The sequence below is a fragment of the Camelina sativa genome, chromosome 20, assembly GCF_000633955.1.
Source record: "Camelina sativa cultivar DH55 chromosome 20, Cs, whole genome shotgun sequence".
Taxonomy (NCBI): Eukaryota; Viridiplantae; Streptophyta; class Magnoliopsida; order Brassicales; family Brassicaceae; genus Camelina; species Camelina sativa.
This window is the reverse complement of record NC_025704.1, coordinates 7,471,140-7,486,699: the sequence shown is the minus strand read 5'-3', so window position 1 is coordinate 7,486,699 and position 15,560 is coordinate 7,471,140. Positions and strand designations below refer to the sequence as shown.

General features: G+C 37.7%; 4 protein-coding genes across 4 annotated transcripts in view; 1 reads left to right on the top strand and 3 right to left on the bottom strand.

The window, feature by feature from the left end:
• Nucleotides 705-7,082, bottom strand: LOC104769889 (sister chromatid cohesion 1 protein 4-like). Its single transcript, XM_010494209.2, has 16 exons — nt 6,819-7,082; nt 6,372-6,526; nt 5,827-6,088; nt 5,614-5,711; nt 5,479-5,528; nt 5,056-5,108; nt 4,503-4,602; nt 3,843-4,320; nt 3,360-3,767; nt 3,116-3,254; nt 2,811-2,947; nt 1,862-2,730; nt 1,753-1,786; nt 1,429-1,540; nt 1,182-1,311; nt 705-1,096 (listed from the first exon to the last, which is right to left on the bottom strand). The coding sequence occupies exons 2-16, from the start codon at nt 6,493-6,495 to the stop codon at nt 998-1,000; spliced, it is 3,093 nt and encodes a 1,030-aa protein (XP_010492511.1). The 5' UTR covers nt 6,496-6,526; nt 6,819-7,082; the 3' UTR covers nt 705-997.
• Nucleotides 7,519-12,353, bottom strand: LOC104769888 (splicing factor U2AF-associated protein 2-like). The gene is made up of 15 exons (XM_010494208.2): nt 12,176-12,353; nt 11,513-11,620; nt 11,082-11,216; nt 10,907-10,969; nt 10,598-10,818; nt 10,037-10,258; nt 9,512-9,604; nt 9,392-9,430; nt 9,216-9,302; nt 9,003-9,105; nt 8,814-8,894; nt 8,389-8,465; nt 8,221-8,301; nt 8,018-8,109; nt 7,519-7,914 (listed from the first exon to the last, which is right to left on the bottom strand). The coding sequence occupies exons 1-15, from the start codon at nt 12,216-12,218 to the stop codon at nt 7,791-7,793; spliced, it is 1,569 nt and encodes a 522-aa protein (XP_010492510.1). The 5' UTR covers nt 12,219-12,353; the 3' UTR covers nt 7,519-7,790.
• On the top strand, nt 12,618-13,481 carry LOC104769887. The gene has a single exon (XM_010494207.2). The coding sequence runs from the start codon at nt 12,738-12,740 to the stop codon at nt 13,293-13,295; it is 558 nt and encodes a 185-aa protein (XP_010492509.1). The 5' UTR covers nt 12,618-12,737; the 3' UTR covers nt 13,296-13,481.
• LOC104769886 (stearoyl-[acyl-carrier-protein] 9-desaturase 1, chloroplastic) overlaps nt 13,627-15,560 on the bottom strand; it is a 2,724-nt gene continuing 790 nt past the window's right edge. The window contains exons 2-4 of the mRNA XM_010494206.1: nt 14,643-15,147; nt 14,127-14,567; nt 13,627-14,039 (exon numbers count right to left, since the gene is read on the bottom strand). Coding sequence (XP_010492508.1) covers nt 13,917-14,039; nt 14,127-14,567; nt 14,643-15,147 — 1,069 coding nt within the window. The 3' untranslated portion in view covers nt 13,627-13,916. The remainder of the gene's footprint in view (nt 14,040-14,126; nt 14,568-14,642; nt 15,148-15,560) is intronic.

Below are 15,560 nucleotides of genomic sequence, written 5' to 3'. Positions count from 1 at the left end.
AAAAAAAAAAAAAAAAAAAAAAAAAAAAAAAAAAAAAAAAAAACAAGATATAGTATTTATTAGGAGGGTGTATTCAATCTAATATGAAATCCACCGCTATTTCGATTTGAATTTTAATGACTTTTAGGGATTAAGGAGGATTTGAGAGGATTTGTTTATTTAAAAAATACAAATCTAAATCTCAAATGGTTTTAGGTATGATTTGAAAGAATTTTACAATAAATCATATCAACTTCCCTAAAATCTATCGAAATTTCAAATTTTCTAAATTCCATAAAATCTTCCAAAATCATGATTTCAATACACCCCTTAGACTTAAATTTTGTATACAATATAAACCAAAAATCCTCTAAAATCCTCTAGAATCCCTAAAAATCATTAATCTAAATCCACAAACTGTTTTGAATAATAGTGGATTTTAAAGTAAATTTTTAAATCATCAGTTCAATAACAATGGATTTTAATAAATTTTTTATACAAATCATTTAAAATGTCAAATTGAATACACCCATCAGTGTGACTAAGTGTGACTAACTGTGTATTTCAATTTTGGGATATTTTCTTCATCAAATGATGGGATCATATATACACTAGTTAATGCAAAACAAATAAGGAAACAACAAACATAGATTTTTACCTTATATGGAAAGTAGTAATTATTGAATAAAATGTTTCCAGCATTCTCAAGTTTTAATATCACAAACAGGAGAACTTCGGTTATCCATAGAAGTAGAACATAAAATTAGCATCTCTCAAATTTAAACTGGTGCTCATGGTTACACCAATATATACACATACAACAACTCCTTATACATATATAAAGTAAAATAATGACAAACACCAACCTCCACCTACTTGGATGGCCTACAACACCATTGATACTATTACTACTACATTGGAAGTGTATTAACTTTAGAGAAGTAGAATCATTTCGGATGATATTTTCGGATTGGACCAAACTACCTATCTGCAACTATAAGACTGCTCCTTTCTCCATCTAGAAGATGGATTTGGTGAGTTTTGGTCGCGGTTTGATGATGATGCTTTCGTAGGGCTTAGTTTGTTCAACTTGGATGTAATCTCTTGTTTTAAGAACCTGCAAAAATTTGGCAAAACAATAAGACAGATTCAAGATCAAAGCTTCTTTCTTGTTGTTTAGGGTTGAGTTATGGACAACATACCAGGGTTTCGAAAAACATTCTCGATGCTTCTTTACGGGTTTTCCCAGCCAAAAGTTTGTCTGCCACAAGAACATTCTTCCCATTCTCAGCTTCTTTGTCAAATAACGTCTGGAGATACTTTGCCACAGCCCTATAAGTAAAGAGAATCAGAATTATTCATAACTCAAACCCATCACGTCTCTCACATGATGGAAGCTAAAATTTGCAGAAGTTAACGGGATGCAGAAAAGTTATTAACTGTACAGACCTAGTACGAGAAGACCATCCACTATTCTCTAGAAGAGAAGTTTGGTCACCATATTGTTCGTCATCGTCCTCATGATCTTCGTCTACTTCATCATCATCCACGTTCAAAAAACCTAAAGAGACAGAATGCAAGAAATTAATAGGCAAAACGATTGAAAAATCATGGGAATGGCAGTCGCTTGTATTGAAATCATGCTCAAGAGTTTAAGCTTGGTTCGTCTATAAACCAGGGTATGATGACCAGAGTTTTAGTATCCCATTGATTAGACAGAGAGGATACAGACCATTTGCATAAATTATAATTGAATTCAAAAAGGCTTAGAACCTGTGTCATGTGGAACTTCCATGGTATCCATTTCCTACACCATAAGATAACAAGATAGTCAGAGGCATGTCTTACTTGAATAATGATATGAAGCCACTAAGAAACTTACATCATTGTCTCCCATGAGACCATCACGAGAAGTAGGTTCTCCATCTAGTGCACTTTGCATATAAGCCTCATTAAACATCTCATTATGCGGTTCAAAATTGTTATAAGACTCTATCTCTGGATTCACCCCATCATTAGTCGCTTCCACAATAGGTTCATTGCAATTTTCCAAAGCCATATTACTCACATCACCAACTTCTATGCATCCAGTTTCCGTAGAGCAAACTGTGTTATCGCATGGAGTCTGATCATCTATCCCAATCTCACTAACTTCAACTGATACATCCGTCTTCTTATCTTCATGTGGAACTTCATCTTCAACTTTCAAGTCCGTCTCATTGAAAATGGGGTTGCTATCTATATCTCCTTCAGCAATTTCAATAACGTCAGTGCAACTTTTTGCACTAAGATCTGCACAAACATCTTGCCCGCCTTCTCCATCATGGTTTTCATGGGATCCTTCCACCTGTAAATCCTCTACACCGTCGAGTTTTTCCTCAGATGGCATTTGAATGACGTCATCATTCACTACAAGATTTAATTCATCAGCAGCTCCATTGCCGTCCTTCAACACTTCCAAGTCAGATATTTTTTCAGCAAGCTCATTATCATCTTTCATCTCTTCCTGTTGGTTTATGATTTGCTCCTCCTGTGTGTGAGTATCAGCCTTACCAGGTTGGTCCTCGGAATCATTTGGGTGAGCTTGAGGAGCAGAGCTTTCTTCCCTTTTATTTTCTTCCACGGCCGTAACAGAACATTCATTATCTTCCACCACTCCAACAGAAGTATGACGGTCATCATTCTCAATTATCATGATTCCTCTTAGATCATACGGCTCATTGTGCAGAGATACTAATTCCACTGACATACCTGAAAATCATTGAAACATAGTATCTGTGTAACTGCAGTTAACAAGAACTATTGACAACAATTTAGCGTCATGACCTTACCAGTGAATATTGGCTCCTTCAAGAGTCCATCCTCCAACGCCTGCCTTTGAAGCATTACGATTTCAGAAATGGTGCAAGGTGCCTTCTTTCGCACACGGCGTATATCTTCAGTGTTTGTCAGTTGTTGACGTATGATGCTAAATAGAATAGTAGGCAACATCAGAAGAAAACAAATATAAACTGAGATAAAGGTAAAGAAATATATTTCGATCCTAGTCCTAGGTAAACCAAGAACTTCTAGAAAGGTGCACTTGGAGCAACGAAATAAAACAAGGTATAAGAAAATCAGTTATAGATAAACATACTCGCCATGCAAGACCATAGGGTCATCCATTAGAACCTTCCTCTTTGTGGTAGTAGAGCGGGGAGCAGATCGTAACCGTTTTGTAGATACTGCTTCAAGCACAGGAGTAGGCCTCATTTTCAGAAAGGATGATTTTCCAACTGAAAAAAAAAAAAAAGGAAAAGGATAATTGATCCATAAAGCTAGCTCAAAGAGCAATAGAATGGATAAAAAGAACAGGCAAATGAACCAAAATAAACTGATACCTAGGATAGAAGACAACAAATCATCGTCATCAGGGACAGAATCTGCAGTTCTCTTTGACTGAATCAGTCCAACTGACTCAACAGAGTTCAAACTTTCTGCAGTTAGTGTGCTCTCAGTAAAAGTGCGTTTCTTCCCAGTAATGTTATTATTTCCGGCATCATCATTACATGTGCCAGGGTTTTCTTTATCTGGCGTAGATTCAACCATGAAATTATTTCCATCCCCCTCTCTGTTAGGTGCAGCTAATACCTTCTCAGGTGCAGGCAAATCAGAATCAGTAAATCCCGTCAAACTTCCTAACTGTTCATCAGTTGCATTCGCATTATTCAGCTGCTCATCTGTTGGCCCATCTCCTTGTAAACTAGAATCTGTTTCCTGATTTACCTCAGTGGCAATGGCAAAATGATCTGGCAGAAACAATGAAAATTATAAGAATAAGGCAGGCACGTCGAATTAGGTTTGCAATTTATTTGCCAACAAACCTCGGTTCTCTTCTGCAGGGAACTCAAGTGGATGAACAGCATTAGACTTATCAGTTACAACACCATTAACGTCGGTTTCTGCCTCAGTCATTACTTGATCAGGATCCTCCATCTCGGTGGTGATGTGAGAACAGCATGGAGATGTAACATGTACATGCTCTGCCCTCTCCTCCTCTGGCTCATTTTGTGTGTTGACATTTTCATCTATCTGTGACTTCTCTACCTCCAAAGGGGTAACTGCTGATTCTGGGGCATTATATTCAGCAGACAGGTCTTCCCCACGTTTATGCATCTCATTAGCATCCAGCTCCCCAGAGGCCTTCGTACCTTCTTCTGCATTCGGATCCTCTACCTCCATGTGATCATCGCATGCCAGCTGCTCTCTGACACTAGACGAGTTTGGCACCTCAACTAATCCAGGAGTTTGAGGAGCTTGAGCATCTTCGATGAACTCATTATTCATAGCGAGATCTTCAATCTATCAGAAAGATATATTCATATGAAACAATGATAATAATAACTCTTACCAGAAAACTAAACCAATAAGTTTGTGAAAATAAAAACTGGAAATTTGGAGTTTTTCAATTGCAAAATACATTCAGCCACAGGAAAATATATTGAAGTAAGCCCCTCGAGAATTATGTCTCTGATGGTACGCACCTGCTCTTCATTGAAATCCCTGGGCATGGCTTCAGAAACTCCTTCCATCGCATCTTTTGTCCCGGGTGTTGCCGCATCCAGATAGGCATTGTGATCATTACTATCAAAAAAATATAGAATATATTCCATAAGTAAAACTTTTGACTGGTAACTCGCACATCCAAATTATACACCAAAAGACCATATCTAAGAAGGATAAGACTCACAGAATTGCAGTTCTAATTCACTATCTACTTACAGAACAAACACAAAATCAAGGTATGGATGTCATGGAACTTAAAAAGCATGGTTACATAGCTAGAGAACACACATTCAAATGCCAAAACGGAAGGAAATTTATCATTCAGTCAACTCGAGTTCTTCCCTCATGTGAACATTTAAAATTTATGATAACAATTCTAGTGTATGAAAAAATAGAAAATGTAATGAACAGCTAAAGATCATATGGCTCATTGTGCAGAGATACTAATTACTTTGAGAGAAACCATAGGGAAGCAAAAATGCAATTATGCAACGAAGAATAGAGCATAGACAATTAAAAAGAAAAACTGACCCTGGAACTCCCTCATCGTCGGATCCAATAACATTCTTATCCTGGAATACTGCCTGCACAACAATGGAGTTATATAAAAGATCACACCCAAAATTAGATAATAAGAGAGACGCTCGGATTTTAAATATGCAAAGCTTAACTAGGAAAAGAAAACATCAAAATCATCCTGACCCTACAACATGACTGCAACCTGACAATTCAGATTACAAGCTTTTCACGGTTCATGACTCCACAGCTGGATGCAAAATCAGAGCTTCCAGCTGCTGCATCTACCCAGACCGTCCTAGTAGAGAGAAAGAACCCAAAATCTAGAAATCTACAGATAACCTCTTCATATTCATCTTTCTATATGGTTATCCTATTTCTTGTTCCAAAATGACTTGAACAAAGTAGAAATTTTCTGTTTTATAAACACGAAAGTACCTCGTCAAGATCCAAAGCAGCTTGAGAAGTGTCGCCATCACCAAATCGCTCTGGAAAGGTATAAAAATGAGTTTGCTTATTAAGGCACAACTATCTCTACAAACTAAAGACATGTAGCATGAAACAACCACTGACCATCTAATCCAAATTGAGACGTTGAGTATACAACACCATCCATGGTATCCTGAAGGGTAATCTGCTCTCTTGTACTAATATGATGATCAACGTAGTTACTGCTAGACAGGGAAACAAGTAACAACTAAATAAAACTTCTGAAAATCAGCTTTTGAATAAATGGCTTAAGAGTAGAATACGAGTGTGAACATTAAAACATCAAAAAAAACCAACCCCTGAAAGATCTCATTGTCTGGAAGCTCAAAGTCATCAAGATCAAATGTCTCTGGCAAAGTAATCGAGTGATATGGCGCTGTGGATTCTTCTGGGGGTAGGTCAACTGCAGCAGAGCGAAAAGCTTGCTTTACCTTAAGCAATGCCTCACTGCAATCATCGAAGAGGTAATTCACCTTTCTTGAATATATACGCACAACCCCAAGCAGAAGATGACTAGACAAACGCAACGCGATTGGAGCTTCCGGAAAGAGGATAGAATCTGCTCAGAAAAGAAATTAGTCATATTAGGAAATATTTTAGATGAAACAAAAACAATTTGTTACAACAAACTAGAACCAGTGATTCAGTACTTCAATATCGACACAGTAGACCATGAGAATAAAACAACTCTCATGACCACTAGAGAAACAAAAGTATAAACAGAGAAAACCTGAAAAGGTATAAAATTTAGCTTCAGCTAAAACCCTAATCTGGTCTAAATTACTCAGGAGACTTGAATCAGAGACTGAACATGAAAAGCAAAAGGAGCTAAAAATACTCACCAACGGAGACTCCAATATCAGTATCAGCCACCTGATTCTTTCGAAGCTTCCTCTCCAAATGGGCCGCAATCCATATTGTCCCAAGTGGTCCTTTCTTAGCTAATATAAACTGCGAGTAAAACATTCCTCGTCCTCTATACCCAAACCAAAAAACCCTAAAAATTTCAACAACAAAAAAAAAGGAATCAACTTTGTTAAAATTTCACCCTAACAAATTGAGCTTCAAATACTGATCAGAAAGCTAAAACCCTTTCCAATTCAGTAACATACGAACCAATCTTCAAACCCAAATATAAAGTCAAAAAAGTTTCCAAATTTTCGACAACAGAATCCAAATTTAGCTCAAAACCGACAAGAAAGTCTCGCAATTGCCACTAAGCAAAGACCGTAGACTACTTGGCGAGCTTCGTAAAGTTAGAATACAGAGCAAAAGGGTAGATCAATTACCCGAAGAATTCACCAAACCCGAACAAAACAGCTCGATTTGAACAGAGTCCTCGCTGAAACCCTAATTCGAGAAAACACCCAAATTGGGGAAAAGCAGAATCTTTTAAGACAGAAACTCTTTTTTCTTCTTGAAGATCAGACACAACAGCGAACTACGCCTCAGGAAACGTGAGAAAACAGTAAAAAATTTTGTGGAATTTGCAAATGCAAAGAAGAAAAAATAAAAAAAGTTTCGAAATTTGGATCTTTGGTTCGATTATAATTTTTTTTTTGATTGAGGGATTTGGTGCGGCAAAGGAACACATGTTTCCTGACATACGTCTTGTTCCTATTGGCTAAATGATGAGCGGGTCCCGCATAGCTTTAGATTTAGATCATTTTCTTTCAACACTTTTGTTGTTTTTGTCAACTTGTCCTAAACAGTATTTTTTAACTTCATTCAATAATCATCAAATTTAGTTGAAATTTATTTCCACTTTTTCAAAACATTTCAACTCGGCGGCTTCTTTTGCCTCATTGCGGGAAATCTGAAAACCCAAAAAATTCGAAACTTTTTTCATGAGAAAACACACAAAGATTCTTTTATTAGAGATCTGACTCAGACAACATTCTGCTGTATAATTTATGAGATTTAAGCCCATGTATACTGGACTTGACAAGGTAAGTTTCGTGATAAATTACTTAAATCAAACATCAAAACTTTGGCAAATGATAAATTTTTCTTAAAACGTAATGATTTTAAATCCTGGTTTTTAAAATTTGTAGTAAAGATTTTAGTCAACGAATATCAAAATACACAGCAAGTGCAGTCTTATTCATTGATTCTAATACTACAGGTAAAATAATACTACTAGTAGATTAAAAAACGATTCTCTGGTTTTCTTGCCTTTGTCTGATTGGATGCGTTTGTGCCTACTGATTTACTAGTCATCTAAATCTTCCAGGCTTTTTCAGATCATTGTGTTTTTGTTTTTACTCAGCTTCGAGATCAGCTGCAAACTGATCTAACCGCTCGGCTTCCAAATCAAAATCCCTAACTGTAGCGTGGTTCACTGATCCATCATCGAGGCTCGCATGTATCTGTCTCTTTGCATACCTGCATTCATACAGAAACAGAAATACATGTAAGCAACAAATCAGACCCAAGACCGAACTCTTTAATGGCAATCAGGCGGAAATGATTTAGGAGAGTTTTGTACCATCGACCCTGCATTGCTTCTATACATTTCTGTGCATCTACCCGATCCTTGAATCTTATTAGAACAACACCCTGTGGATGATGCTCACATACCTGTAAAAGAAGAGATTTAGATTGATACTCCAATAATAAACTCAACGTTCAACAAAGCTATATATGCAGCACAACCACAAGCTTAAGAGATCAAGTGACACATCATTTTACCTTCACTGAGTCAAACGGTCCATGCTTCAAACTTTCCTCTTTCACGTCATCCTCCAACTCAGCAACCAGACCCTCATCAGCCTGCAAACAGAGTAAATGTGCAAGCTATATCAACTACTCTAAAAAAACGGCAACATTTCTCATACTAACTATTGGACAAGACCTTACCCTCAACTCAGCTGGACTGAACATGAAGCGCAGAACAACCGTCGCTGGTATTGAGACCTTAGCATCATCTGTACCACCTACGTTCAGATATCACAAGTTATCAGAAAGATGAAGAATAAGAATGATTTCTCTGTAACCCCTATATGGCTATATTCGGTTTCTTAACTTTTGTTTCCATAGTCATTGAAAGGTTTCCTTGCAAAATTGATTAGGTTAAAGGTTTCTAGAGTCTTGTACTGGTTAAGTGTAGAGAATTCCACAAAGAATCTGGTAAAGCATAGAGACATCTTTCCCTACTAAAAGAAATTATAAACTTTCCTATGGTCGTACGGAAATGAATCTCTAGCATCTCCTTGCATCTTTCTCTATTATGTGTCTTTCTAGAGATAAAGGTAAGTTTTTAGTACACAAAAGCGAAAACTTACCCCATCCAAGCAACTTTTGCTCCACCTTTTTAAGCTTCTTTTTCTTCTTGTTGTCGGTTTGCTTAGTTATAAATCTCTCCCCTGAGTGAAAAAAAAAGAAAAAGAAAAGAGTAAACGCCAAGGATGGGATCTTTTACATAACCCGTAAAGGAGTAAGATGTTATAGAACAAATGTGCAACAGTATTCACCTTTCTGCTCAAACTTGGCTCGAGAAACTGACATGAGGAGCTTGTCAGCAGGACGTAACGGAGCCCCATCTAAGATTTTAATTGCAAGATCCACTGATGGCTCCTAACAAAAACAAAAAACAAATACACATGAAGAGAAAACAGAGACATCATTTAAGAATCATAATCTTGTATGTACATCCCATGACGGAAAATTTCAAGTATTGTCAATACCTTCATATAGGTGATAAGAGCATCGCCTTTTAATTTTCCTGTCCCCTTGTCACTGTAAAGCTTTATCCGAGGCTTACCAGTGTCATCCTGCAATGTTTATCATATCCACGTTATTAGACGAAACTTACACAAATTTCAAAAAAACAAAGAAGGAATCACAAGATAGTGAGATTTACCTCCTTAATTATGCCGCATTTAGAAAAAACTTCAGCTACCTGTAATTAAAATCCCTACTGTCAGTCTATATTAAAGCTTCAGATATTCATAATGGTAGGAAAAGTATAACCACAACTTACTTCCTCGAGGGTGACATCATCGGGCAACCCAGTAACATAAATATGTGGGTTCACTTTTAATTCAAACCACGAGTCTGGAGGCTTGTTTGGTTCCTGAAAATGAATTTGACACTTAGAAACGCTTGCGAAAATTTTCATGAGGAAATGCAACACTATTTTCTTTGACACATACAACACAAACAACCATTATTAGTAAATACAAAAATGATGGTAAAAGTAGTCTGCTAGTCCTAATATAAGTATGATGTCTAGGAACAATTTGGTCTTTCTTTCCCCTTTACGATGTGCATATCGGTGAAAAGGTAGTTTAACAATTCAGCAGCTAAAGAAAATTCATTACTCTTCAATCAAAAAAGCCAGTACTCAAGGTATATCCAAGTAAGAACAAACATGATTTGGCGAAAAAAACGTGAAGTAACATGCATGACCTCAAGAGAGAGAAAACGTGAAGTAACATGCATAACCTCAAGAAAGCGAAATGATGATTTACTAAACCGAAATGAAGACAAAAGACAAGAACAAAACCTTCTTTTCAGTTTCTGGCTCTGGTAGCTTTCTCTTGCCGTTACTGTTTATTTCAGCTGTTTCATCAGAGCCATCTTCTTCTGTCTTACCAGCCGCCACGTCATCCTCAGAGTCATCCTTCTTAGTATCAAGAATGTTTATTGTTGGAAATACTTCGTCTTCCTTAGCAAACGTCATCTCTTCGAGTCCGTATGGGTCAACGCTACCAAGTGGTGGATCATCCTACAATAAACAGCATCAGCACTCGGGTAATAAGAAAAATTTAATTATTTACTCTTTCAAAGGTGCTTCTTATGAAAACCCAAGACAAGTAAAGAGTAGATAATAAACTGAGTAGGCTTGTTAGGTTTCCTGATATTTAATCTTTACAAATGCAAATAAAAATATGGGAGACAATCATAATAAGGTAAGGCCATGAGCCAGCAAGCAAGATGACAATTGTAAATGATTCCACTCGTGACTTAGAAGTCCAGGTAGATAATCTGAATTCACCTGAACTCCCACTAAAATAGTAGAAACAAGGAAAGAATGATTGATTCGGTTGAGAAAACAAAGCCTTACCTGAGGAACCCATACTCTACGAGCTTTGTCCCATTTATATATCGTTCCATCATCATCTGTGAACTCTTCTTCGCCCTCTGGTGGTGAAGAAGCGCTTTCATGATCATCTTCAACAAGCTCAGTACCAGAGACAGAACCATTTTTCAACCTTTCAGCCTCCGCTTCTGCTTCTTTAATCTCTCTCTGCCATTTCTCAAATTCATCCTCGGTACTAGCAAAGGCTGCAGAAACAACATACTGTGGTAAGCGTCATCCTCACCTTGCAAATTATAGCATCGAAAAAACTCATTTTCTGTCTAAATAACTGACCAGAATTGTCTTGCTTCTTTTGCTTGGTTCCAGCATTAGATCCATTTATCAACCCAGATGCACCTGGTTAGATAGGAGATAGTTAGTGCCATTTATCTGGGTTACAACTTACAAATCTACACTAGAAGAAAATATCAAGAATTCAAATATCTAGCAGTAGTGAAAAGGATCTTACCTAGAGCTGCATAGCCAACCTCACCTCCAGAAATCCTTGACATTAACTCGGGGATGGCAGAAAGTGGTTGCCATTCACTTCGTCCGTCAGCCCAAACGAGGGTAGTTGCTGATAGGTAACCGTTCCTGAAATGGTCTGTCCAGTCAAAACAAACAAGTAAAGTACAGCGCTTAATAGCCCGTTACAGAAAGAGACACAGGTGGACAACAATCTTGAAACAAAGCTTATCAATTATTTGTTGAATCGACATTTGAGAAAAACATCTAATATTTGATTTTACAGTACATACTACATATAATGTCAACATAGCTAGGCATCTAATACAATGATAAGAAAACACCTATTTGTTTCTAGCCCATAATCATATAACAGACGGCCTAGATGTCTTGTAAACCTTAATACAGCAAGGAATCTGTTAACAAAAGACTTACCACATAGCTCAGAGAAGGTATATGGACCCAGGTTCTCCTGGATTTCACCAAGAATGTACCAACCAACATCAGTAGCTGCAGGTGTTAGCCCATCCACAACTCCTGCCCCTAGAATTGAGAAAACACAGGTTATCAAGTACCAACAAGAAAAAAATGTTTAGATGTATCTATTGCCAAAACACTAAAGGCATATACTGATTTAACCATTACACATGCTACAAACAATGCGTTGAGATCATCTATACCATTATAGAGAACATATTACATCTCCAATGATTATTCAAACCGAGTTATTCACAGTGAAACACCAAAACAAAGATGAGAAAGACATCCTTGTCCATGTGACTAGTCTTTAAACTCATAACCTGGATTACACGACCTATATGTAACTTGTTTGATTGACCTATATGATTCCATTATTCACAACGTGAACATATATGCTTGCTACCAAAAAAAAATCAAAAAGTATTCTGAGCTTAACGAACACAAATCTCCCAAATTTTCATCTCTGATCAATCTCCTCAAAACCCTAGGAACTCTCTCTCTCTCTCTCTCTATCTCTCTCTCACACACACAATAAACAAATTCGAACCCGCTACTTTAAAAAACACAGGCGTCGGGAGAAGAGACTAAGTCTGAATAAGCGAAACAAGAGGGTTTCACCTGTCGATGACGGTGGAAGCTGTAGATTACCAGAATCGGACATTATTCCCTCGTTAACCTCCGAAGATCACGAATACTGTCAACGAACAACAAACCAAAAAAAAAAGAGTGACGCGTTCGAGAGACGACGAAAAAAGTCCCAACAAAAGCGAAAGCAGGAGGACGAAACTATGAAGACGGTAGAAGACCGACCTTGTTTGGATACAGAGATATAATCTCATCCTTATATCGGATAAAAACATAAACCAATACACGGCCCATTTAGGCCCATCTAATAACTTATTATTATTATCATCTTTTTACTCATCATTGGGCCCACCTTCTTTATTAAAAATCAAACTAGCCGTTACGCAAAAACAGCCGTTTCAGTCTTCCAGATCCACACAACGGTCACATTTAGAAACTTTTTCACCGTCTTCACTTCTTCTTCTACATAAGCAAACTCGTTGTGCTCCTCTCAAATCCACAAATCACACACTCACCATCTTCTTTAGATCATCGGAGTAAACGAAACCCAATTCTCAAAATCCAAACTTTCCAAAAAGTCTCAAAAAAACCAATCATGGGTTTGATTTCTTCTTCTTCATCACCAGTAGATGAATCTCATTACCATACTCACAAGATCTTCCTTTTCTCAAACTACATCCTTCTCGGCGCCGCTTCAAGCTGCATCTTCCTCACACTCTCTCTCCGTCTAATCCCTTCGATCTGCGGATTCCTACTCATCCTCCTCCACGCCGTAACAATCGCCGCCGCTGTCTCAGGCTGCGCCGCCGCTTCTTGCGGGAGAAACAGGTGGTACGCTGCTCACATGGTGACAACTGTGCTCACAGCTATATTCCAAGGCTCTGTCTCTGTTCTCATCTTCACCAACACGTCAAAGTTCCTAGGGAGTCTCAAGTCGTATGTTCGTGAGGAAGATGCTGCTGTGATCTTGAAACTCGGTGGTGGGCTTTGTATTGTCATCTTTTGTCTTGACTGGATCGTTCTTGTTTGTGCTTTCTTCTTGAAGTACTATGCTTATGTCGACGGTGGTAGTGATGGCATTGCGATGAAGAGAACTGGTAAGGTTCAGAGTGAGGAGAATCCTAAGGATTGGCCATGGCCGTTCCAAGTTTGAAGATTATTGTCTTCTTTTTTGGTTTGTGGTAAGAAATGTTTGAGTTAGATCAATATCAATTGTTGGTTTTTGATCTGTTTCGGTGGGTATTATTGTGATTTGTTCATTTGTTTGTTTTTTTGAGTGTTTGATGTAATTCGTCAGTGATCTATTACATAAATATATAAGCCTATGGTTTTCACTTGAGTTTCCAATGAACACACAAAGATCGGAACATAAATTATATCTGAAGAATCGACCATTCATCAAGGAAGTGTGGTGTTTTAATCGTATCATCCTTAATCTGTTTACAACAAAGGAAACACATTTGAAAGTAGAAAGAACCAAACACTCGAGTTTTAATTTTAATTTCTTATTGGATTTGAGAGAAAACATTAGAGAAGTTGGATACAATACTAACAAGATAACTGGATACAATGTAACAAATAGAGGATAAAACAAATAAATAAAATTGTCAAAACAAAGCAAATTCTTTGAAGGAATTCATTAAAGTGATCCAAACAGCCTAACACATACTTTATCTACACATGTTCCAACATAACATTCTTCTGGCCTCTTCATCATGGTGTTGTTGGTGAAGGCCTTTATAGCTTGCTTGGGATTATAATATGGAAGAAATTTTTAAGCCCTGATCTCTCGACCAAATATCCAACTGATTGGTATGTTTTTTGCAGCTTCTTTGGTTCTCCCTTGTGCTCTCTCTTCAAGTTTGCGGATCCTAGCAGGCAATCCACAGAGGTAGTCCTGTTCAAAGCAATTAAAGGAAAACTCCAAAATTCAGAGTAGGTTGTACAGAACTCAGTAACGGTTTAATGGTTATAATGTTGTTACCTGGGCCTTGTGTCCTTCACTAGAAAGGTCTGACAACTTCTGCACATTCCACCTTTGCACAAGAAATTCCAGTATATCAGCATAGTCCCTAGCAGTGTAGACACCAAGCCTCTGTGCCACGGAAGAGAAGTGGTCAAATAGATTATCATCACGACCATCGTACATCAAATGAGCAGGCATCGAAATCTTTTTCTTCATCATGTCAGCAAATCCCACGATGGTAGTGTCAGGATCAATTTCGAAGAGCTTCTCTACAATCTTGGTGTAGGCTGTTTCATGACGCCTCTCATCAGCAGCAATGGTACCACAAATCTTCCCAAGTTTCAAGTCTCCAAGATTCTTTGCCAGTCTCGCAGTGTTTCCATGGGAGATGAATGTAGCTCTTTCTTGAAAAGAAGTGTAGATGAAACCTAAGTAAGGATTGTTTTCAGTTTTTGGATCCTTCAAAACAAAACAAAACACAATCAATACAACCATCGAAAAAGCTAGCAATCTTATATTATTATAGGAGCTTACCATTCCAGAACCAATGAGGTATTGAATTGTCTTTTCAATCTGCCTCATGTCTACCCGTCCAGACAGATAAAGATACTTGTTAAGAAGATCACCATGCCTATTCTCTTCAGCAGTCCATGCCCTAGTCCATACCGCCCAAGGGGAAGGACTTGCTCCCGTCTCATCTCTAACCCCATCCAATGTATTAATCATGGTCTGATAAGTCGGAAGTGCTTCCTCTGTGATCATATCACCAACAAGAACTACAAAGTAGTCATCAGAAAGCTCCTTACACCTTTCTCTTAGCTCCTTCACTTGGTCATAGAATCCTTCTGACTCAGGTTCAGGGAGGAAATCAGTAGGCTGCCATGATTTCTCAACAGGTTTTAGGTAAGCTAACAAGTTCTCTTCAGCCCATCCTTCTAAGGACTTGAAGATCTCCAGCTTTTGTGGTGGCATTGAATATTTCACTTGACTATGCACCTCTCTAGGGGGTATATACGGTTTCCTTCCATTTGCTTCCTCTCTGCAATTCCCATTAAAGAGGATTCCAAAATGATTAATAGAATACGAAACTTAAAAGACTGAAACTGTTGTTACTAACAAAATCACCAGAATTAGATGATATGGTTTTCGTGTATTTCAGGGAAACCAACTTGCAAACAAGTTATAGTCTTGAAGAAACCTCCAGAAAGGAAAAGATTCCAACACGAGAAAAATCAGTTTCTTGAAAGAACAAGACAAAGGCAAGCTAATGCGTGGTTCAATGTCCATCATTAATTAACAACGATGGAGGAGGAAATTGCAGTACTAGACAAAGCAGGCTGTAAATGAAAATTCTTCTGACCAAAACAGTATCACCAACATAACAAGCAACACAAAGCAAAAGAATTTCAGACCTAACTTGACCAACTACAGTGCCAAAAAAAAAAAAAAAAA